Raw genomic sequence first — 23,878 nt, forward strand, 5'->3', positions numbered from 1 at the left:
ACTTTAATCAAAAATTTAATAATTTTCATTGTTATCCATTTATATGTATATACAAAAACTTTGGAAGTGAAAAAAAAATTGAATATGGTTAAATTTGTTTACTAAGAACTTTCGATCTTAATTCAATACACAAAAAAATTAAAAATAAAGAGTAATTGTAGTAACAAAAAAAGTTATAAAAATTAATTAACGTTTTTAAAACATGAAATACACAATGGTGTCACATTCATTGGAACAATGGTGTTCCAAACACAGATATTTTGAGCATATTTGGCAGTAAAACTTTGTTTTTCTATTTTTCTTCCAATCACAAACAGCACAGCGATCTGAAGTTCCTGGTGTTACGACTGGTACTTGTTCTGTTGGTAAACCACATATCTCCCTAAACCTCATTCTGATGGTTCTGGGTAAGTTATATATTTATATTTATATATATATAAATATAAATAAACTAATCTATAAACATTGAAAATAAGGAAAAGATCTTAAATTACCTTACTAATTAAAAATATCGATGTGTGATCCAAACACAAAAATTGGTGCACAAATACTCGCACACGGTGTACGGGACCGTGTTGCGTAATAACAAAAGGACAGTACTATTTTTTACACTGCGAACTGACTTTACCCACAGTTGATTGACCACTGAAGAAGTATACGAAGTAGCCATTCAAAATCCCCACTACAAGCAGAGTTACAGGAATTTATTTACAGGCCCGGTCTCCCACACCGTGTGCGAGTAACGGAGGGTTAATTGAGATGATGAAACATTACAAAATTAATAAGAGAATTTTTTAGGATGCACGTTTAAATAAATGTGACTGACTAATCGAGAATGCTCGATGTTGTTTTAATTTTTAGTAAACCTACTAAAAACTTGCGGTCTGCCGCACAGCCCTGCTTTTACCTGGTTTGATATAATATTTTAGTTGAACTGGCAACGTTGCCTAGAAATAAGAATGACATACGTGACAAGACCAATTTACACAACTAGAAAAACACGATTTTCGGTTATAAGACTTGTACCAGTTTTTTTTGACGCGAAGTGTACAATGAGTAAATCTTTGTACAACCATGTGAATATTAAAGAAATATCTAAAATAATAAAAAAAAATTTGCGAAATCCGTTAATCCCTTCACGAAAAAATCAACTATGAAAATGAGCATAAATTTTATATATCCCTTAGGGCATATTTTAGGAGCAATTTTCATTAAAATAAATTCTGGCCTATTTCCCTGTAAATATATTTTACATAGACATTTTTAATTATATATATGATAAATCCACATTAAATTAGTATTAAAAGAATACGTACATATTTGTTTCCATATCGGTATACCCTACCATTTTATTCATTGTTTGTTGCAGGTCTCCTGGATCAGAAGTAAGGACTTACACATCCTGACGTCTGGAAGACATACATTTTCCAGCGACAGCCGATTCGAGTCTGTGCACACGGACAGCTCGGGGGATTTTTGGGGATTACGGATCCGCGGGGCGCATGTTGCGGATACGGGACAATACGAGTGCCAAGTTAACACTGAACCCAAGATGAGTTTGGCGATCAGTCTCACTGTGTCACAAGGTAGATACAACTTGGATTTTTATAGTTTGCTTTATTTACAGTCTGTCCTAACTAAGAACAATAGGTAAATTATTTGACTCTGTCTGTCATGTGGGAATATACATCAACTGAACGTTTACACCACAAACTTTTGACAGTTGTTTATTTTTTGACACGCGAAGGTAGCGCAATGGGAAAGCACTTTGATTTTCGATCGGCGGGATCGAAGGTAAGTGGGTTCGATCCCCAATGCAAGTTACTATTTTTTATTTTTTATACATTTTATGAGTGTAAGTATATTATTAGGTATATAATTTTTTTCAGAAAATACGTATTTAGTTAAAATTTTTGGCAACAATTATTGTTCGGAAATCATTTCTTTGTGGCATTTTCAATGTGTTTGTGTGTGTTTTATTCTTTAATTTTTTTAATTTTTGGTATAGTTTTAATAAAAATTTTTGCAAAGTAGTAAGTCTTAAAGTTATTTTAATATTTAAATTGAATATAAATAAACTGTTTAAAGTATATTTCAATTTTTAGAAGCCATGGAGGTGTCACCAGGGAAAGGACCAATCAGTTTTCAATTTAAAAATCTTTTAGTGATATTTTTAATATTTTTCAATATTATAAATAATTGCTATTAGGATTGAAAACTTTACCTTTACCTTTCAATTGCCAGATGACACTAGCCACCTAATCCATACACGTCAGTTGCAGTATGGGGGTAATCTTTCATGGTTGGTCACTTCGAGTATGGAGCAGCAGGCCTACGTCTCTCCGATGAGACTCCAATAAGAGTCGAAAATCGTCGATTCAGAGTGCTGGACTGCGCTCCATATTCTAAGTGAAAAATAAGATTGTTTTGCCTTCGCATTGCAACTGAATAAAAATGGAGTTTTTATTTTATTTTTATATTGGTTTCGTTGAAATCATATAATAGAAGTATAACTTCTTACGTGCGTACAAATTACACATATTCTTTTTTTGTCCTAAGTATAATATACGAGTCAACCTTCTCTATATTATTATTTTCGAAAGTTTTATTCTCAGTTATATCTAGAGATTAATTAGCTGGATATTTAGTTTTTGCTAAATTTAGTTTGGTTATTTATTTGTTTGGGGAAAATGGGCTACCTTTACATAAAAAAAGAAGTACAAAATCCAGACCCAAATGCACTTCCTTTCCCTGTCAGCGCGCTTCTCTTTCGGTGCAATCATTCCTTGTTTCAAATTTGTGTTGCTTTGTAGTATCCCATTTTCGGAATCATGGCATCGTGAAGTTTGTACAAGTTCGTTAAATAACTTGATTAATAGAATAAACAATGGAGCTTCAGCAGTTTAGACAGAACAATTGAATAATTTATTTGATGTTTGCAAGACGCCGTCCTGGGACCCGTTGCCGGAAATCCACAGAGATTTTAATTATACTGTTTTTGCGGAAAAAGTTAATTCGAAGCGAAGGGACTTTTTTGGTTATAGTTTTAAGGGTTTAACGGATTGCTGGGTGAAATGTTTACTTGACAGACAGCTAAGTTTTGCTTAAATTAACCAAATTTAAACCCAAAGTAAAAAAACGGTTCTTATTTAGATATTAACAAAGAGATTTTTGGAAGATACGTCTTGAGAGACTTTTTGCACGAACAGACTGCTGCTTGTTTTTCGAGAGTTGCAAAAGTTTTGTCTCTGAAATAGGGTTACATATTATATGTACGTTTTTATACATTTCTATCGAAGTCGATACACACGACATTCACCAAAGAAATCCGTGCAAATACCTATTTCATTTCCAGTGGTAATATAGACATATATGTTAAAACGTATCGCAGTATTAAAAGAATGTCATTATACTTTTGTAATTTCAAATTTTTAGTCAATTTTATATTAGGATAATATAAATGAGGCTAACTAAATAAAATTGCAGTGGCAATGATGTTTATTTCATCATCATCATTCATGATCTTCATCATCTAATTTCTTTCAATTCTGTCGGTCTTGAGCGTCTTGCAGCCAATTCCAAATTATTGTTTTAATAAAATCTGTAAACCGTGTAAGTGGTCTACCTTTGTTTTTCTGTCTGCCGTGGCATCCACAATTTGTAACACAATACTCTGGGTATTGTGGTTGAGAGAGAGAGTAATAATTAAAATTGAGGTAGAATTACAAAAGACAAGTTATTGAAGATATTAAGGCTTAGCTGAGAAGAACAAATTAAAACTGTCGGAGAGAACAAACTCTCAAGTGCAGGGCAGCTTTATCCATTAGGCAATATAGGCAGTTGCCTAGGGCGGCACATTATGAGAGGGCGGCAAAAATACTGTACAAAAAATATTTGTATATAAAAATTATGGATCTGAGTTCTGTCATTAAAGAGTATGAATCTCTTTCAAATTACTTTACCGCAAGGAAGCCAAAAAAATTTGCCCAAATAAAACATATAAAGAAATAAGAAAGAGAAAAAGGAAAATTCAATTTGACGAGGAGGCCGATGATGAACTAAACTTTTCAGCTAGTGATGAGATGAAAATCCACGCATTCTACATTATAATCGACACTCTGATAAGACACCCAAATAGACGTCTGGAATCTTATCGACTTATTTATCAACATTTTCGTGTTATTAGCAGATTTTCGAAAATTAAGCTATGAAGAAATTATTAAAGAAGCTGAAAATCTGATACAAAATAAAGACGACCAAGATACATCATTCATACATGTATGAATTCACTTAAAGGGTCATTTCGATATCACAATAAAATCACCAATTGACATAAGAAGAGTTAGTGCAGTCACTGAATGTGGATATGAGCTGTTACCTCCGATTTCGTTGAACCTCCATCGATTTGCATGAAAATTGGTGAGTGGTTAGAGGATATCTCAAGCAACAAAGGTGATGTGGTGTCAACTTGCGCTTTTACCCTGGGGGTGGATGTCACCCCTTCTCGTGTGTGAAAATTATTTTATTAAAAATATCCCCAAAATTAGATTGAGGGAAAAATTCTAAGCAAAATTTGTTACATAAAGTTATTAAAAGAAACCAAAACTTTTTGAGTTATTAAAGATCAAAAATTTTAATTTTTCGTGAGAAAAATGCATGTTTTTAACCGATTTTTCATAAATAATTTAAAAACTATAAGATTTTACTTAATAAAAAGTTATTATTACCAAAATTAAAGCTAATAAAAAACGAAATAAACTCCTTACTGGAAAAACCTTTTAATGTTAACTAAAAATGAGTTATAATAAGTAATTGAATGTATATTTTTTTCGGCGAATACCCAAATTTAAGTACCTATTCCAGCTTAAATAACGGGAAAAATGATGCATTTTATAACATAACCTTATTAAACATTTGTCAAAGTACTTAGAAATATCTATAAAATGAGTCCCCAAACAAGTTGAGAGCATTAAAATTTATGCACCAAATATTTATCAAAATCTATCTTTTTAAATTTTTTCCAAAAAATATATGGTTTTTTTAAATAACTCCGTTAATTTTTACGGTATGAGGTTTTCCTAAAAACCATTTGAAAGTTAATTTTAATGGCTATTAAACCGAGTTAAATCTTATCTTTTAAACCCCTTACTTTTTTAAAAATAAAAGGTTGAATGGCCCCGGTTATATGGTTCTCGCAGCAAAATTTAAGCTTAAACGTTTCTATCTCGGTTATTTTTTACCCTACAGAAATAGTAAAAAGGTAAAATATTTGATACAGAAAAAACTAAAATTTGGTTATACCTACATATATCAGTTTTTACGTATAATATTGAGAATTTTTGGGGTTATTATCAAAAGAAAATGAAAATTACGATAATTTTAAAAATGCTGATGTTAAATCATATCTTTTTTCAAAAATATGAATTCTAAACCAGTCAAAATTGTTGAAATCATTATATTTTACAGGTATATTTTATAAAATGTATCGTTTTCCCGTTATTTAAGCTTGAATACTTAAATTTTCGTACTCGTCGAAAAAATATACATTCAATTACCCATAACTCACTTTGAATTAACATTAGTTTAGTTCTTTAAGTAAGGAGTGTCTTCAGATTTTTATTATCTTTAATTTTGGTAATAATAACTTTTTTGTAAAAGCTTACAGTTTTTGAGTTATGTGAAAAACAGCTTTAAAACATGCATTTTTTACGAAAAAAATAAAATGTTTTATCTTTAATAACTCAAAAAGTATTGATTTATATTGATAACTTTATATAACAAATTTTGCTTAGAATTTGTCTCTCTATCGATTTATGGTATTGTTTAAAAAATAATAATTTTCACTCCTGAGAAGGGGTGGCATCCACCACCACGGTAAAAGCGCAAGTTGGCATCATGTCACCTTTGTTCCTTGGGCTATCCTCTAACTACTTACCATTTTCATGAAAATCGATGGAGGTTCAACGAAATCGAAGGTGAAAACCTTCAGTGACTGCACTAACTGGATTGAAAAATATTTTCCCTAATTTTGACATTGCTTTGCACATTTATTTGTGCATCCCAGTTTCCAACGTGTCCGCTGAAAGGTCATTTTCGAAAATGTCAAGAATTAAAAATAATTTCTCATCAAGTATGACGCAAGAACGTGTTAACAATTTGTCGATTTTGTTAAAAAAAATTTTTTTTGAAAAAAATTCTCTGATGTGATCGAACTGGAGTGACGATTTTTTCTGTTATAGGTATATAAACATCGTAGTTTAAATCCATTTTTAGTGTATTCTTATTTAAATAAAAATTTCTGCAATTTTTTTTCGAAAAAATGGTAGATACATGTTTGAAGGGCGGCTACTAGAGAATTGCCTAGGGCGCGAATTGACCTAAACGCGGCCCTGCTCAAGTGAGGATTCGGGCTAGTCTTACTACATTGAAGATTGGCTTTGAGATATACAACAGGGATATTGAATAAGGAAATGATAATGTAATGATAATGATTATATTATAAACGAGAAAGAAAATGAGAACTTAATACAAAAATTTAATACAAAAAAAACTCGATAAGACCACTTATAATAATATGAAAAGTACGATAAGTAGAGAGGAATAAGGGCGCCAACTCAAGACACCTTGAGATTTTTGAAGTAATGAACAAGAAGAAACAAATGACGCTTGATACAATGAACTAAACTATTTTAAAAACCATGTTTGGGTCCTTCAGTCATTATAATTCTGACCACATGTCCCACCCAGTACCATTTCAGTAATATCTATGATGCCTGTTCTAATTTTCTCACTTCTGCCAATAAGAGCTACTCTGAGACCACTTCAGAGCAATGTCTGAGGCTGTTTAAGCGTAATCTGAAGGAGTTTCTACGTTGCTTCATAACCGTTGAAGACACTAAGATCCACTGGTATTCACCAGACCTAGGAAAAGTCGATACAGTAAACGTCACCCCGCGAACTTGCTCCGAAGAAGGCGAAGACTGACGAAAGGTAATGGCCACTGTTTTCTGCGATTCATAAAGCGTGATCTATATCAGCTTACTGAAGAAATGCAAAACGATTGTAGGGCTTTACTATGCCGTATTAGTGGGTCAATTCGACGCTGACTTGCAGAGAAAACAGCCCCAATTGGGGAAGAAAAAGTCGCTCTTCCGATATGATAACGCACCGGCTCACATCTCTGCCGTCGCCATGGCTAAACTGGGCTACGAACTACCGTCCCCTCCACCATATTCTCCAGATTTGACCCTGTACAACTTCTTTTTGTTTCGAAACTGTAAAAAGTCATTCTTCAGGCAGAAATTTAAGTCTAATGATGAGTTCATCGCTGCCATGGAAGATTACTTTGCATATCTCGAGGAAACATATTTTGCAGACGTGAAAAATAAATTAAAGCATCACTGGGTGAAGTTTATCGAGCTAAAAGAAAACAAAATTAAGAAATAAATATCCATCCTTCGTTACTTTTTTGGAGCCTAACTACTTACCAGACCTCCCAAGTAAGGACTTCGTAAGCTTCGTTACTTGGAAGGGAAGCTAGGACAAATAGTCCCCGGACAAATAATCCCGGAAAAAAATCCCCACAAATTATCCCTGGACAAAAAATCCCTAAACAAAAAATCCCCTCAAAAAATCCCCACAAATAATCCCTAAAAATAATTTTCGGACAAATAATCCCCGGACAAAAAATCCCCACAAAAAATCCCGGACAAATAATCCCGACAAATTTTTTTGGAAAATAAATATCCCCACAAAAAATCCCGGACAAAAAATTCCCAAGAAATATTTGCTCTCAAATAGTTCTCTAAAATTTTTTCCGTGAATGCAATCGACGCAAACGTTTTTCAGCCTCACTGCATGAGAGTTATAGCAATCGTCATATGAAACCTCTTTTCGGTACGAATTTCGAAATCGAATTGTGAGTTTTTTGGCTGTGTGAATCATATTGTAATGATTCGCTTAAATCTTTTGCTCACTCTGCTTTGAATAACTCTGTTTAAAATATTGCCTTGTTTTATTATTGCATCCAATATTATGTTAAACAGCAGAGGGCTTAGTGAATCTCCTTGCCTGATTCCTGTGTTTGTTTCTATGGGTAAAGAGGGTACAAAAAATGGGCAATTTTTAATAAAAAAAAGAGGGTACAAAATGGGCAATAGAGAGATGAAAATACTCTGTTACGCTGATGACACCGTGTTAGTAGCAGAGTGCGAAGACGACCTACAAAGATTATTACACGAGTTCAACATTAACGCAAAAGAAATGAATATGAAAATATCAGCCCAAAAAACAAAAAGCTTAGTATTATCCAAAAAACCAATAAGATGCAAATTGGACTTAGACAATCAAATTAAGCAACAAGTAATGACTTTCAAATATCTGGGAATTAATCTATCAGCCGACAACAATATCGAAGAAGAGGTTAAAGACCAAATAATTAAAGCCAGTAGAACGGCCGGATGCCTAAACGACACAATTTGGAAAAACAAACACCTAAGATTGGAAACAAAGGCCCGAATATATAAGTCAGTTATTAGGCCAGTTATGACTTACACGGCCGAAACAAGACCAGATACAAGCAAAACACGAAGACATCTGGAAACCAACGAAATGAAGATCTTAAGAAGGATTGCTGAAAAAGGACTACAGGATAGGGTAAGAAGTGAGGGAAAATCAGACGCATATGTGGGGTAGACAATATAAATACCTGGGTAAAGAACAGAAAAGAAGAGTGGAATGAGCACATAAGCAGGATGTCTGAATCAAGGATAGTAAGAATAGCCAGGGACAAGTCACCGTTAGGCAGGAGAAGTATAGGACGCCCAAGGAAAAATGGAATAACAACTTAGGGGCAGATTGAAAGGCACCGTTGAAGAAAAACAGGCAGTACTGCCTATATAAAAGAAGAAGAAGAAGAAGAAGAAAATATTGCCTATTCGTGATGATAACTGCTGGTCCTGAAAACGACATTATTGATTGTAATGCACAAAGACCTGTTCCTTTTTGGTAATTTAACGTCAGAAATATGTAGTCATCATCATCTTCAATGGCGTTATAACTCTTCGAGAGTCTTTGCCGCGTTTACTATTGCCTTCCATGTTTGTCGGTCCTGTGCCACTATTTCCCATTGTTTCAGTCCCATGTTCTCCAGATCTTCTCTGACTGCATCCTTCCAACTTTTCTAGGCCATCCTACAGACGTTCTCCTATCTGGCCTCTTCTCGAGCAGATAATTTTAAAAATTTCTTTATGGATGCACACAGATGCTTAATTATGTTTTTTAAAAACCGGATATCCAATAGTTATGCCCAGTTTGTTCCCAAAAGCACCAAAAAAGTCAAAATAATCGAAAAGCTTTGTATAACTTTCCTCGCGATGCGTGGTATTGGCGCATTGGAATTAAAATTAGTGGAAATTTCAATAGTTTTGATATATACAAAATATTATACTAATACCGGGTATCCACTTATATTTTCCCCCATTTTAACTGCCTATAACTTCTAAAAGACTCAAAATATAAATATGCGGTTTTCGCTGAAATGTTTTATTTTAGTAATAGTTTTGTCTGGACTGAATTTTTTATATTGCTTTCAAATAAGAAAAGAAAATTTGCGGATTTTTGAAAAAAAAACGTTGTTGACTTTTTTTTAATGGAACACCCAGTATATTTTTTGTAAATTAAAAGAAAGGTCATTCACCTATCCAGCAATATAAAGTTTTTCAAAATCAATTGTCAAATCACTGAGTAATTAATTTTTAAAATGAGAGGTGCAACGTGGATATCACATACCTAAATAAGATAACTAAGCAAATTGATATTATGTTATGTGATTTCCACATTGCATCTCTCATTTTAAAAATTAATTGCTCAGTCATTTGACCACCGATTTTAAAATAATTTATATCGTTGGATAGGGACATGACCGTTTTTTCAAGTTTTTAGGTAAGTGACCATTTTTTATGTCGCTTTTAAATAAAAAAATGGCGGATTTTGGAAAAAAAACGTTGTTGAATTTTTTTATTGAAACACCCAGTATATTTTTTGTAGCTTGAAAAAACGGTCATTTACCTATCCAGCGATATTAAATTTTTTAAAATCGGTTGTCAAATGACTGAGCAAATAATTTTTAAAACTAAAGATACAATGTGGAAATCACATAACATAATATCATTTTGCTTAGTTATGTTATTTAGGTATGTGATATCCACGTTGCACCGCTCATTTTAAAAATTAATTACTCAGTGATTTGAAAACCGATTTTGACAAAATTTATATCAGTGGATAGGTGCGTAATTTTTCTTTCAACTTACAAAAAATATACTGGGTATTCAATTAAAAAAAAGTCAGCAACGTTTTTTTCAAAAATGCGCCGTTTTTATTTTCGTATTTGAAAGCTATATAAAAATTCAATCCATTCAGACAAAACTTTTACTAAAATAAAACATTTCAGCGAAAACCGCATATTTCTATCTTGAGACGTTTAGAAGATATATGCAGTTAAAATGGGGGAAAATATAAGTGGACATCCGGTATATCAGCTCTCATGCACTAGGCTGAAAAACATTTGCGTCGATTGCATTTACGGAAAAACTTTTAGAGAACTATTCGGCAGCAAATATTTCTCGCGGATTTTTTGTCCGGGATCTTTTGTGTGGATATTTTTTCCAAAAAAATTTGTGGGGAATATTTGTCCGGGATTATTTGTCCGAGGATTATTTGTCATCATCCCCAAGTAACAATGTTTCTGATAGCCAGTCCAAGTAAGTAAGTACAGACCGTTCCATTCTTCGTTGGCCATTATTAGTATTTTGAATCAAGTATTACATTTCTCACTACACCCATGGTTTCACTCTCCCTTGCTTGTTGGGCTATGCGATTCGCTTCTTCATTTCTTTCTTGAAGGCCAATGTGTGAAGGAACTCATAGAAATTGTACAGTATGGTTGTTACTTTGTGTGGTAGCATGTTCTTTTTTAACTAGGAGAGCAACTGGATGTGTTGTGTAAAGTTTGTTAATGATGTTGATGGAACTGAGGGAATCGGTAATTCCAAGTAGCACCGAACGGGTTTATTAAGTATTTTAAGGATGCTTTAAAACTACAGAAAAAAACTAAAATTAAAACCGTTTGCTTTTAAGTAAACCTTAAGGTTGCAATAAAACCGCTTTCAGCATAAAAGGACCCTTTCTGAAAGAGGTCAATAAAACCAAAAATAAAAACCATTTTAAAACTTTGTTTTCTTAAGCAACTGGTTTTAAAGCTGCTGTGAAGGTACTTTTAAAATCATGTTAAAAGACACTTTAAGTGCAGGCAGTTTTATAGCAAACTTAAAAAGGTTTCTTAACTGGACACTTTTAAAGACAATTTATCATATTAAATGATTCTTTAAACGCATATACTCTATATAGGAAAAAAATTTTTTACATGTGTTATGATAGGTATACGTATTTGTGTAACCATAAAATAATAAACAGTACTTGGTTATTTCGGAGTGTCAAGGTAGAAAAACACTTGCGCACCCAACTTGATTGATAATGTTAAACAAAAATCGGTCTAAATAACTCATGCGCCCTAAAATGTCTGACTTTTGGCGATTAAAAAATAAAAATAATAAAAAAATTTAAATCCGAAAAATATTAATTTGAAAGAAAAATAATTGTATCTACAATTTTATTGTTTTAATGTTAAAATAAATGAAATTTATTTCTTTAAGTTGCTTATTTATAAATTTTATGTCAGACTTATATTGTAATCTATCATGGCTTTCAGCATCTCCAGAAAGCAATATGGCTGAAATCTAAATAATACTATTTAGTCTATCCACAGAGAATTGTTAGGATCAAATGGTTTTATTTTATACCTTTCCAAGAGCATATATCCTACATAAAAGCAAGGTTGCCTTGGAATTAAAACCGTTTAGTTTTAATGCTGCTGTTAATAATGCCACTCGGTTTTATTGTGAATCTAACCTAAAATCGAGGCGTCGTAGTGCTGTGTGTGTTGTATTTTTCTTTTATGATGACCAGTTGGTTTATATTTTAAGTACTTGCGGCTTATTTCTTCCATACTAACTGTACTTCCACTTTTTACAGCACACTACACCACTGTTTCGCTCTAAAACAAATGGCCGACCCTTTTAGACATGAAAGAAGAGGGGATGAGTTTAGTTTTATTGTTTCTAACAAGAAGCAAATTTTAGTATTTACGATAACCAAATTGATTCAGTTAAGAGCGTTTGGTTTTAATATAGCCTACCAAATGCTTTTAATAAAGCAACTTTAAAGAAAACAAAGAAAACTAAAAAAATAATTTTAAGGCAAATGTTTTACTGACATGATAGTCTTGAAATCAAGTAGTTTTAATAAACGGTTTTATTAGTCATATTAGGAGAATCTTTAAAACTGCAATAAAACTAAAGGGTCACAAACTAGAATCTAATAAAACCAAACAGTCCGGAAGTTCTTAATAAAACTGATTAGTTTTAAAGTGAACTGAGAATAAACCATTTTAAAACTACAATTATTAAAAGACAAATTATTTATTAAGATTACTAAGTCTTATTTGATACTCTTATTAGATACTTTAAAACTAGTGACAAATGCTTAACAGTTTTAAAGTTCTGGCAGTACATCTACAAGCTAACTTTAAAACCATTATCTTGTTATTTACCACAATAAAATCTTTATAAACTTTAAATAAAACTAAAATGTTTTTATTGTGCTACTTGGGAATTATAAAAGCATTCGATATATTATTAGAGTTAATAATAGTACGCATACAGCTTAAATATAGTATATACTCAAGTATAATATTTAGAGTAACGATCAGCAGCCCCAACTCTAGTAGACGTTTTAGAGACGTTGTTGGTGAAAATATTTTTATAAAGGAGTAGAAAGAATGGAGATTATCGTTCTTCCTAAAGATACTAAAGGATGTGTCGGATTGATGAATGCTTATTGTCCGAGGAGGAAGAATTCTTATGAAGTTGAAATTGGTACCTATTTATTATCGGAATTTGTAAAGCCATAAGAGTTTGTCTAATTCTTGCGAAAAATAGCGGTTTCATATTCCTGTTTTCAATGTATTTATAAGTTTTTAAATCGATTGGTGAATATATCAGATGGTTTTTAAATAAACCTTAAATCGTATATTTATCCGATTCTGAATTATTCAGATCAGTCTTTAAGAGATAATTCTTCTTTTGGGATAATTCAGAAGTTCAGGATAGTAAAATAATATTATTTTCAGTTCCAATAAACACGCTGTGGCATATAAACTTCGGCGTAAATGCAGATTTAAATACTTGAAACCACTCGAAAATCGTTTAAACTAGGTCATATTCAGTTAAAACTTGTGTAAAACGTAAAATATAAAACATTCTCCATGTATTTATATTCAAACGGAATATCAAAATATGCTCCACTATAGTTTCAGCATGTTCTAAAAAGTATTTCCAACGAAATTAATTCAATTTGTCGGCAAAACCGTCCACACTATTAAATACTCTGTTGGAGGCATATCTGCAACATAATCACGAAACTCAACAAAACGTACCGTGCTCATAATTTAACTAATTACATGCTTATTAAATTGCATCCAGCTCGACCGACTTGCGTATGCGTATGTTTCCTGCGATTCCCGGTTTCAAGGGTAGCGCAGTTTATAGATACATAATAGCAGGAAGGAATATCCCAATAATACAAAATTTTTAGGATTATTAGAAACTAAATAGAATCTTAGTAAATAAAAAAATTCGAGACAGCTTTACATTTGTTAAAATTTATCCTGAAGCAGACTTGGCGACGGGTCACGTTTCACTGGTGGGAGTATTCCAAGAACACTCAACGAAAAGGGTACGTAATATTAATAACAATGTTAATTCAGACAACAAAAGCAATACTTAAAGTTTGTCCAATACTTGGTTTTATTGGAAAAACAAAGCGATGTCAATCAATTCATTATTTTCGTTAGTTGATCCAATGTATTACGTTTATTAAATGTATGAACATCCATTTATTAATATACATATAATACTTTCATTATGTATATCATAATATCACTTTATTGATATAATGAAGACTGTTCACTGAGTCAACGAACACTATTCATTGAAACAACAACGTCGTTAATTGACCGACGAAGACTAGTCGTTGTGTCAATAACAGTGTAATTTTTCCTAACGTATACTGCTTTCGTTACTAATTTCGTTTATTTCTACAATTTTTCCGTTTATTATTACAATTAATTCCGTTCATTCCCACAATAAATACGGTTATTCTTACAAGCAATTCTATTCATTCCTACAATCAGTTTCGTTCATTCCTACTATGAACGTATTTTATATTAATAATTACTGAATGCCTTAGCTCAATATATGATATAAATTGATTAATAATAATTTTTGCAAATCCCCCTTTTTTGTCCTAAACCTAATGGACATTACACTGTGTGATTTCTCATATGATTTCACTTTGATTTCACTTATACTGTGCGCTGTAATAGGTGTTCCCCCCCCCCCCACTTATTAACTTATTTATTTTTAGAACATAAGCAAAACGCTCGGACATGTCGATTTTTAAGATAATCAAAGTACATTATAACATCAATGTTTCGAACTTTACGCGATCCATCTTCAGGTGACAGGCACAACTTTGATTTTTTTAAATGGGAAAGTACATCATGTGACAGCCCATTAAAAAGCTTTGAAATAGTGAATCCAAAAATGTATAACACTTTAATCCTTTTTGAGAGCGCAGGTGCAAAATTTCGATTGAATTCTTTTTAAACGCATTCATTTTTTTGGAGTACTGAGAAAACTAATAAGTATTCTTTTAAAATGTAAACAAAGAATAAAAGATTACATTATTACCGAGGGCTGAAAGTTCCTTAGAATAAATAAAAAGTTTCTTTTGCTGCCACAAACAACTGCGTTTATTGTTACCATGAACGCATTGATTGTGGTTATTAAACGCAGTAGTAGATTGATTAGGGCATTCGTTGTCATTACAATCAGTATACATCTATGAAATAATCAAATATTACTCTATATTAACAACATTTGTACCTTGTTTTAATGAAATCTGTACGTTGTTACGAAAAACCAAGGTAATTGCTTATCGTCTACGAAATCAAGAAAGTCTTTATTATTTATTAGATATACGAAACTAACTTATTGGCTGAATAAATTGAGTGTTATTGATTAATGTACTCTGTTATTTTCATAATTATTATTCAATCATTGTGATAATAACCAAATACATTCATCAATGTCTAAAACTTCATTGAAACAAAAAATTAAATTGTTGTTGCAACGAAATTCTATTGAATAACCACTGTTAATCAATATTACGAACTAATTTTTTTGAGTGTAGTCAAACTGAAAAGAGTGCAGAAAAGGAAATAGCAATCGAGTGTCCCGGACGGGACATACAACCAAAGTGTCAATTTTGGAAGAGCTTCATATAGAAGACAGGCTATAAAACAAGTACACGGAGCATTTCTAAATTACTTCAGCCATATGGCCAAAAGAATGGGGATCATTGGTAGTAAAAAAAGGTACCAGTGTGAAGACCAAGAGAAAGATTTCCAACGCAATGGTCAGACCAAATGAACACTCCAGTAGGAAAATATCTCTATAGGTTTTTCTATCCCAATAAAAGAAACGTATTTTTTGGGTCACCAAAGACGTTAATTTATAGTAAATATTACAAATTTTGCTTTACACAAAAAGAAGAGTGCCGACAGAAGTGAGTACTTCTTGTAGCGCGTTATTACTATCTTGCATCTATATTCGTTGTTACTATGTTGATTAATACAATTTTATGTCTGAGTGATACTGAATTGAAAGACACATAATAATAAATTAACATGGATTATTATCAATTAAAAAAATCTCATTATATTTTTACCTATCTATGATGTGATGATGTCTAAAACAAGACTTCTAAAAAACAAGGTAAACGCATGAAAGAAAAATCAACTTGCTCAAAACAAAATACTTATAATTTAACCACACTATTCCAAAGAAAAATATTCCAAAAACGTCTCCTGTAAGTACACGAACGGAACAATTGTAATCCTATTTTGATATTGCTTTCAGGCAAGTTTACTAGACATAAATATTCTGATTGTATTCTTCATAAAGAATGCACATATTTGGTAGCGAACTATTTTATTTTTCCAAACGTAACGTAAAGAGATCTGAAAGTTTTATCGCTTGAGTTATACTGCGACACAAAATATTCGCAGCCAAATTTATATCAGTCCGTTTCAGGAGTTTTCATTTGAAAGAGTTTATTGTGGATGTCAGGTGAAGGGCAATGACAATAGGAATGGCTCAAAATACTTTTAAATCCGAGTAATAACTAATACAGTCGGAAAAATGAAAGAATACCCATGAACGATCACATCAATCACTTATTTTGTATTTGCTGTCTTTTTCTTTAATAGCAAACATTTGTTATAGGAAAAGACAGCAAATACAAAATAAGCGATTGACGTGATGGTTCATGGATATTCTTTCATTTTTACGATTGTATATAGGTATAGGTATGACAACGATGACAGACCACAAATGGTAGAATTGCTTCTGTAGTGATTTTTTCCCAAGTTAAATTGCTTTATTTACTAACTTGGCTATACCGTACTGAGGATGATTACTGAGTCAGAAACACGTGCCTACGGTTGCATTCCATCTTTTTATATATTTTAATTATAATCAAAATTTAATTATGTGCGAGAATATTAAATACAGTCATTATCTAGCCTCAATAGTCCACTGGTGAACATAGGCCTCCTCCGCTTGTATCCAACCCTGTCTATCCTGCGCCGCTGTCATTCAGTTTTTATTTGTCCTACTTATATCGTCGGTGACGGTGAAAGCCGAACCAAAACAAAGATGGACGACGCAGGAAATTCTCGATTTGATGGAAAGTAGAAGACTACACAGAAATCGCAATGAAGACCAATATAAGTTATTGTACACTGAAATAAGAAGGAAAATAAGGAGTGCTAAAGCGCAATGGTTCTCCCAAGAATGTAGAGAAATCGAGGAATATGAAAGGAAATATGATTCTTTCAACATGCATAAGAAGGTAAAATAATTAGCAAAGTGTGGAAATATAAGTAGTCGTGCTGATTCAAATGGAAATCTATTGTTTGACACCAAAAAAAAACTGCACCGATGGAGGAAATATATTGAGGATCTTTTTCAGGATGATCGACCAATACAACATAACATAACGGACGCGAATAGTGGACCACCTATAACTAAAAGTGAAGTGGAAGATGCTATATGCTTGTCAAAATCAAAGAAGGACATGGGACCTGATGAAATACCCACAGAGGTTCTAAATCTACTAGGAGATTGCGGAAGTAAAGTATTGGTTGACTTGTTTAATGCTATATATAATCATGGTTACTTACCACATGATTGGCTGAAATCTACTTTTATACCAATTCCCAAGAAGGCGAAGGCAAAAGAATGTCATGATCATCGAACCATTAGCCTAATGAGCCACGTACTTAAGGTCTTTCTGCGTGTGGTCCATGCGAGAATATATAAAAGAATCGAAGAACATTTGGACGAAACTCAATTTGGCTTTAGAAATGGACTAGGTACACGAGAGGCCTTTTTGGGTTGCAGGTATTAGTACAAAGGAGTAGAGATGTAAATGCTGATGTGTACCTATGTTTTCTTGATTTCGAAAAAGCATTTGACAAAGTATCACATACTAATATGTTAGATGTTCTAAGGTCAACTAATATTGACGATAAAGGTCTAAAAATCATTGCTAACTTGTACTGGAATCAAAAAACCACAGTTAGAGTAGACGGTGATCACACAGAAGAGATTCAAATTCAACGTGGAGTAAGACAGGGATGTGTTCTTTCACCATTAATTTTTAACATTTATTCAGAAAATATATTTGAACAGGCACTCAATACTACACAAGGTGGAGTTGTGATAAACGGGAAACTGATAAATAATCTCCGATATGCAGACGACATTGTACTGATTGCCAGTAGTGATACCGAATTACAATATCTATTGGATTCTGTGGTAGCACAGTGCAGTAATTATGGTCTCCACTTTAACATCAAAAAAACAAAATATATGGTCGTCAGTAAGGATAATGTCATCGATGACGGAATTCACGTTAATGATGTACAATTTAAGAGAGTTGAAGCTATAACATACTTGGGAAGCAGAATCACTGATAATTGGGATCCATCCACCGAAATACGTTGCAAGCTCAAGCAAGCAATTGCTCAAGCCAAATCAGAATTTTTCCGGTACAAGAAAATTCTATGCGGTCATGACATAAATTTGAGTCTTAGGACAAGAATTTTAAAGTGTTACGCGTTTTCCGTTCTTCTCTACGGAGTTGAGTCATGGACCTTAAAAGGAAAAATGCTTAAGATGGTTGAATCCTTTGAATTATGGTGCTAACGAAGAATGCTGAGAGTAAGCTGGATGCGTAATGCTATTATTCTGAGCAGGATGAAGAAAGGCAGAGAACTAGTAAAAATGATAAAGTCTAGAAAACTCGAGTATTTTGCGCATGTTTGTAGACATCCGGAAAATATAGCATTCTACATCTGATTATGCAGGGTAAAATATTAGGGAGAAGAAGTCGAGGAAGAAGAACATCTTGGTTAAGAAATTTGAGGCAATGGTTTGGTCACACTTCGGAATCGCTCTTCAGATCTGCTGCGAATAAAGTTATGATAGCCAACATGATCGCTAACGTTCGATAAACGGACATAGCACCCGAAGAAGGAGATATCGTCGCTCCATCTTGTAGGCCGTCGACCGAAGCTTCTCTTGGTCTCCATTGCAATTACCTCTTTCTCCATCGCTCATCTGTCATTCTGGCTATGTATCCTGCCAATATCCATTTTAGTCTGGCAATCTTTTCGATGTCGTCAGTTACCTTTGTTCTTCCCCTAATTCTTTCGTTTTTGATTTTGTCTCGCAGAGTTATTCCTAACATTGACCTCTTCATTCTTCTCTATGTCACTCTTAGTTTGGTAAGTGTTTCTGAGGCTTTAGTTAGGGTAAGTGTTTCTGCTCCGTATATCACGACTGGGAGGACTCACTGCTCAAATACCTTTCTCTTTAGGCATGTGGGCAACTCACTTTTAAAAGTTTCTCTGTTTTCCATATGCTGTTCACCTAAGACTGATTCTTCTCTTCAGTTCATGATGAGTGTGGTTATCCCTGCCAATCGTAATTTCATGTTTCAGGTCCCCTGCGACATAATACGAAATATACAATCGCAAGCACTTCAGATAGTGAAAGCATATAAACCTTTAATATATACTTTATAAGACGGAATGTGATTTAAGTGACAAATGCAAAAACAATTACTTGCTTAAATATATTTTGCATGGTCCACAAGTATATTTTCTGGATAGGTGGAACTGTAAGTTAAATTTGGAACTGAAGGTACGTGTAGATAGACAATTGACAGATCAAAATAATAAAGAAAATATATACAGGGTTTCCAGAAACTCTACAGACAAACGAAGACAGGAGATTCCTCAGATAGTTTCAAGACAATTTAACCCAATTCATCTAGTCCCGAAATGCTTCCTAAAGGAGCTAGAGCTATTCGAAGATGGCGTCTGGTAATTAGTTTTTCTTAAATATCTCCAGAACGCTTCTATTTAGATAAACGCAAATTGGTAGACGTATTTATCTTCCAGAGGTAAAACGATTCCATCCATTGCAAATTTCTAGTACCGGCCATAGGCGTCCGTTTTGGGTAGGGCAACAGTTATATTATCGCATAACTTTTTGAAGTTATACTTCTTTACCGGCGATAGAGGGTGAATTTTTATATGTTAAAACCTATCAGCCCGGCGCATGCGCATTATAACTTTGTTCTGATTGGATGTTCAAATGACATGTCAAAAATTATCCGATATGGCAGCTGTAGGACAGCTGTGGTTTGGAGGTAAAGGTAAAGGCAAACAAATGTATAATATATTAGTTTTATTGTTGTGAGGACAGAAACAAAAAAGTTTATAATATTGTAGTGACTTTTAAATAGTTTTTAAAAGCAACAGGTACGTAATAATTGTTAATGTATCATGGGTATAAACCTACCTATTTGATCTGCCAAAATACATATGTAGTATGTAATACTTTTATTTATATAATTTGATTACCATCAAAATTTCTGTCAATATTCACCTAATATATTGTTTTCTTACTCTATGTTTTGTTGTATTTTTTCAATTCTAAATAATTTCAATTCAAAATTAAAATAATTTGATCAATTTTCAAAATATCAAAATATCACAAGTTTAATCCGTTTAGTTAGTCGATCTTCGTAAATAATGACACATAGTGTCCGTGGCTAAGCGTTGAAGGCGAATGAATTCCAATACCAACCGCGCTTATCAGCGCTGGTTCGAGTCCCAATAGAAACTTTCTTTTTTGTTTTTTTAATATATTTTATGATTGTAAGTATATTTATTATATAATTGTATTTTCAGAAAATACGTATTTAGTTAAAAAAATTTTCGACAATTAATGTTCAGACATCATTTGTGGCTTGTTTAATGTGTTTGTGTGTGTTTTATTCTTTTATTATTTTAATTTTTGGCACTGTTCTAATAAAAATGTTTGAGAAGTAGTAAGTAAAAATTAGTTTAATATTTAAACAAAATATAAATAAAAAGTATATTAATTTCGTTTAAATAATATAATAGAAGTATAACTCCTTACGTGCGTACAAAGTACACACACATTCTTTTTTGTTTTTAATTTATAAGCATTTCAAAATCTGGATTATTAAAATTTAAAGTATCATAGTATTAAAAGGTACTCTTAATTTAACTCGATAGGATACACCGTTTTCTAGAAAACTCGATTTGAAAAATTTTAGTTTTTTGAACATCAAAAAAGAATTTAAAAAGAAAAACTATTTAGAAAATCTAAAACTGCTCCGTTTACTTATATTCCAGAGATGAATCGATTTCATTAATTGTGAATTTCTAGTACCGGTCATACGCGCCTGTTTTGGGTAGGTCAACGGATATTTTATCGCATAACATTTTTGTCTTTAATTCTTAAGAATTTTTGACACCAGATTATTAAATTATGAGGTATTCTAGAACTAAAAGTTACCCTTGCTTTAAGTTGGTAAAATACACCGTTTTTTAAATTCTTTTCAATTTTTTTTCAAATTCAGGAAACGAAATATTTTGAAATCGATTTTTCTAGAAAACGGTGTATCCTACCGACTTAAATCAAGAGTACCTTTTAGTAATAGAATACCTCACAATTTAATAACCCAGTATCAAATATGCTTAGAAGTTAAAGACAAAAAAGTTACGGGATAAAACAGCCGTTGCCCCACCCAAAACGGGCGCCTATGACCGGTACTAGAAAGTCACAACGGATGGAATTTTCGTTTTTCTAACCAGAAGTGTTCTGGAGGTATTTAAGAAAAACTAATTATAAGACGCCATCTTCAAAGAGCTCTAGCTCCCTTAGCAAGCATTTTCGGTCTAGGTGATTTTGGTTAAATTATTAAGTACAACAGGCCTCGTAGGCCTAGGGCTGAAATGTTTACATTTCTGATTACATATATAAATAACTTAATATAACTTATATAACTTATAAAACTTATATTTTGGTTAAATTGTCTTAAAATTATCTGAGGAATCTCTTGTCTTCGTTTGTCGGTAGAGTTTCTGGACACCCTGTATACAAATACCTATAAACAGCGGAAGTTAGTATCGAGGGCGACCTCAACAACAGACTTGAAACTACAGGAAAACTATTATCTAGTTACTAAATAGAGGATTACTCAACAATAAAGAAATATCGAGAAAAACAAAGATGAAAAAATTTGAAAAACTTTTTATATAGGAAAATGTTGACATACAGAGAAGAAAACTGTATAGTCAGTAATAACTGTACCTACAGTTTTAGTATATCAACTGAGTCATAAATGAAGACAATAAACCGATTTAAAATTAATCTGTTGATTGACGCAACAAAGAAAATTAATATGGTTCGCTCATATTATAACATGACATTTTTTATTATGTTCAATAATTGTTCATACAGTGCGCTGGAATAAGTGTTACCCCTCCTCCCCCCATATTAACCTATTTATGTTTATAGCACATAAGCAAAAGCAAATATTATAGCATCATTGTTTCGAACTTTACGCGATCCCTCTTCAGGTGACAGTCATAAATTTGATTTTTTTAATGGGAAAGTACATCATATATGATCCCTCATTTAAAAGCTTTTGAAATACTGATTACAAAAATGTATAATACTTGCCCAAAATTTCGATCTAATGCTTTTTAAATGCATTTATTTTTTTTAATCCTGAGAAAACTAATAAGAAATTTTGAAAAATTTAAACGCAGAATGAAAGATTACATTATTACCGAGGACTGAAAGTTCCTAAAAACTTCTATAATATTTATTTTAATAAGTTACAGGGGTGAAAACGAACAGAAAATTTAGTATGATTTTTAATTTCAGAGATATCATATATCATTCAAAAGAATTTTTGTTTATTCTATGGGAATTACAGCCATCAGTCATAATGTAATGTCTCATTCGGCGTTTAAATTTTTCAAAAATACTCACTTGTTTTCTCAGGATTCGAAAAAAATTAATGCATTTAAAAAGCACTTAACCGAAATTTTGCCCAAGTATTATACATTTTTGTAATTAGTATTTCAAATGCTTTTAAATGGGGTATCACATAATGTACTTTCCCATTTATAAGAATCGAGGTTGTGACTGTCCCCTGAAGAGGGATCGCGTAAAGTTCGAAACATTGATGCTATAATATACTATGATTATTTTAAAAATCGACCTATTTGAGAGTTTTGCTTACGTGCTAAGAATAAATAAGTTAAAAGGGGGGAGGTACCACTTATTCCAGCGCACTGTATAACGTGAAGGCTAAACCCATAGAGAAAACAGAAGAAGCGAGGCATACCAGTAAAAGAGTAAAACAGCGACATTGGAGAAATATTACAAAGTAAGGAAAATCTTGCCAAGAAACAACATACATGACGATGAACCGAAAAGAATGGAGCACCTCCCTCTGCACCTGACGTTATAAAGGGGAGGAATATGTATATGTGTATGTATGTAAAGTAACTAATCTCATAATTTTACTTCAAAATTGATAAAATACCTACTGAGTTACACCTGTTCAATTTAACTAAAAAACGATATGGTAACTATAACGGTGTGAAAAATATGAAAGATTACTTTAAAAACTATAAGTAGCTTAAATTTTATAAAACATGGAAAGTGTACAATACATAGTTGTGTGAAACTCAACATAGCTAAGCAAGATTTTAATACCCTACAAGTATAAGATCTATTTCTACCAGTATATCACTCAACAATAGTGCACAAGCATATACCGCCGTGTCTCCATACTACGAGTACTTTGTTCTTGAAATAAGGGCTTTAGGTAAATATATAATGTATTCTCTTCCGTAAGGTGATTAATAGCACTTCCCCAAATTTCCGTCGAGAGAATGGCTCAGTGATATTTCAAAATGCCAGCCTTTCTTTGTCTCGTTCTAAGAAAAAGGCCTAATGATGATTTTTTCCCTATCGTTGGCGGGCGTTAAAACTTCAAGAAGTGGCATATCAAAAGAGTAAACACAAAAAAATGGAAAGACGCACGCAACAATATATCAGTGTCAGACTGAGGGAGTTTGAGTGGAAAATAATATTTGTTCGTAATATTCATAAGACTTTTTTCTTGCTTTTTGCGGGAGTTTTTTCGAGTAATTATTTTTAGGGTTTTTTTCTCGTTTTTACGTTAGCGCTATCTTAATCAATTTTCGTATAATGACGCCTAAAATGAGTTTATGTTT

At 32.5% G+C, this 23,878-nt stretch overlaps 1 protein-coding gene across 4 annotated transcripts in view; it reads left to right on the top strand.

Annotated features, from left to right (window-relative positions):
• LOC126886780 (uncharacterized) overlaps window positions 1–23,878 on the top strand; it is a 172,012-nt gene that overhangs the window by 136,753 nt on the left and 11,381 nt on the right. For all 4 annotated transcript variants that reach the window (XM_050653814.1, XM_050653813.1, XM_050653815.1 and 1 more), the window contains exon 4: window positions 1,370–1,586. In XM_050653814.1, the coding sequence (XP_050509771.1) occupies window positions 1,370–1,586 (217 nt within the window). The remainder of the gene's footprint in view (window positions 1–1,369; window positions 1,587–23,878) is intronic.

This window comes from Diabrotica virgifera, chromosome 6 (genome assembly GCF_917563875.1).
Source record: "Diabrotica virgifera virgifera chromosome 6, PGI_DIABVI_V3a".
NCBI classification, from domain to species: domain Eukaryota; kingdom Metazoa; phylum Arthropoda; class Insecta; order Coleoptera; family Chrysomelidae; genus Diabrotica; species Diabrotica virgifera.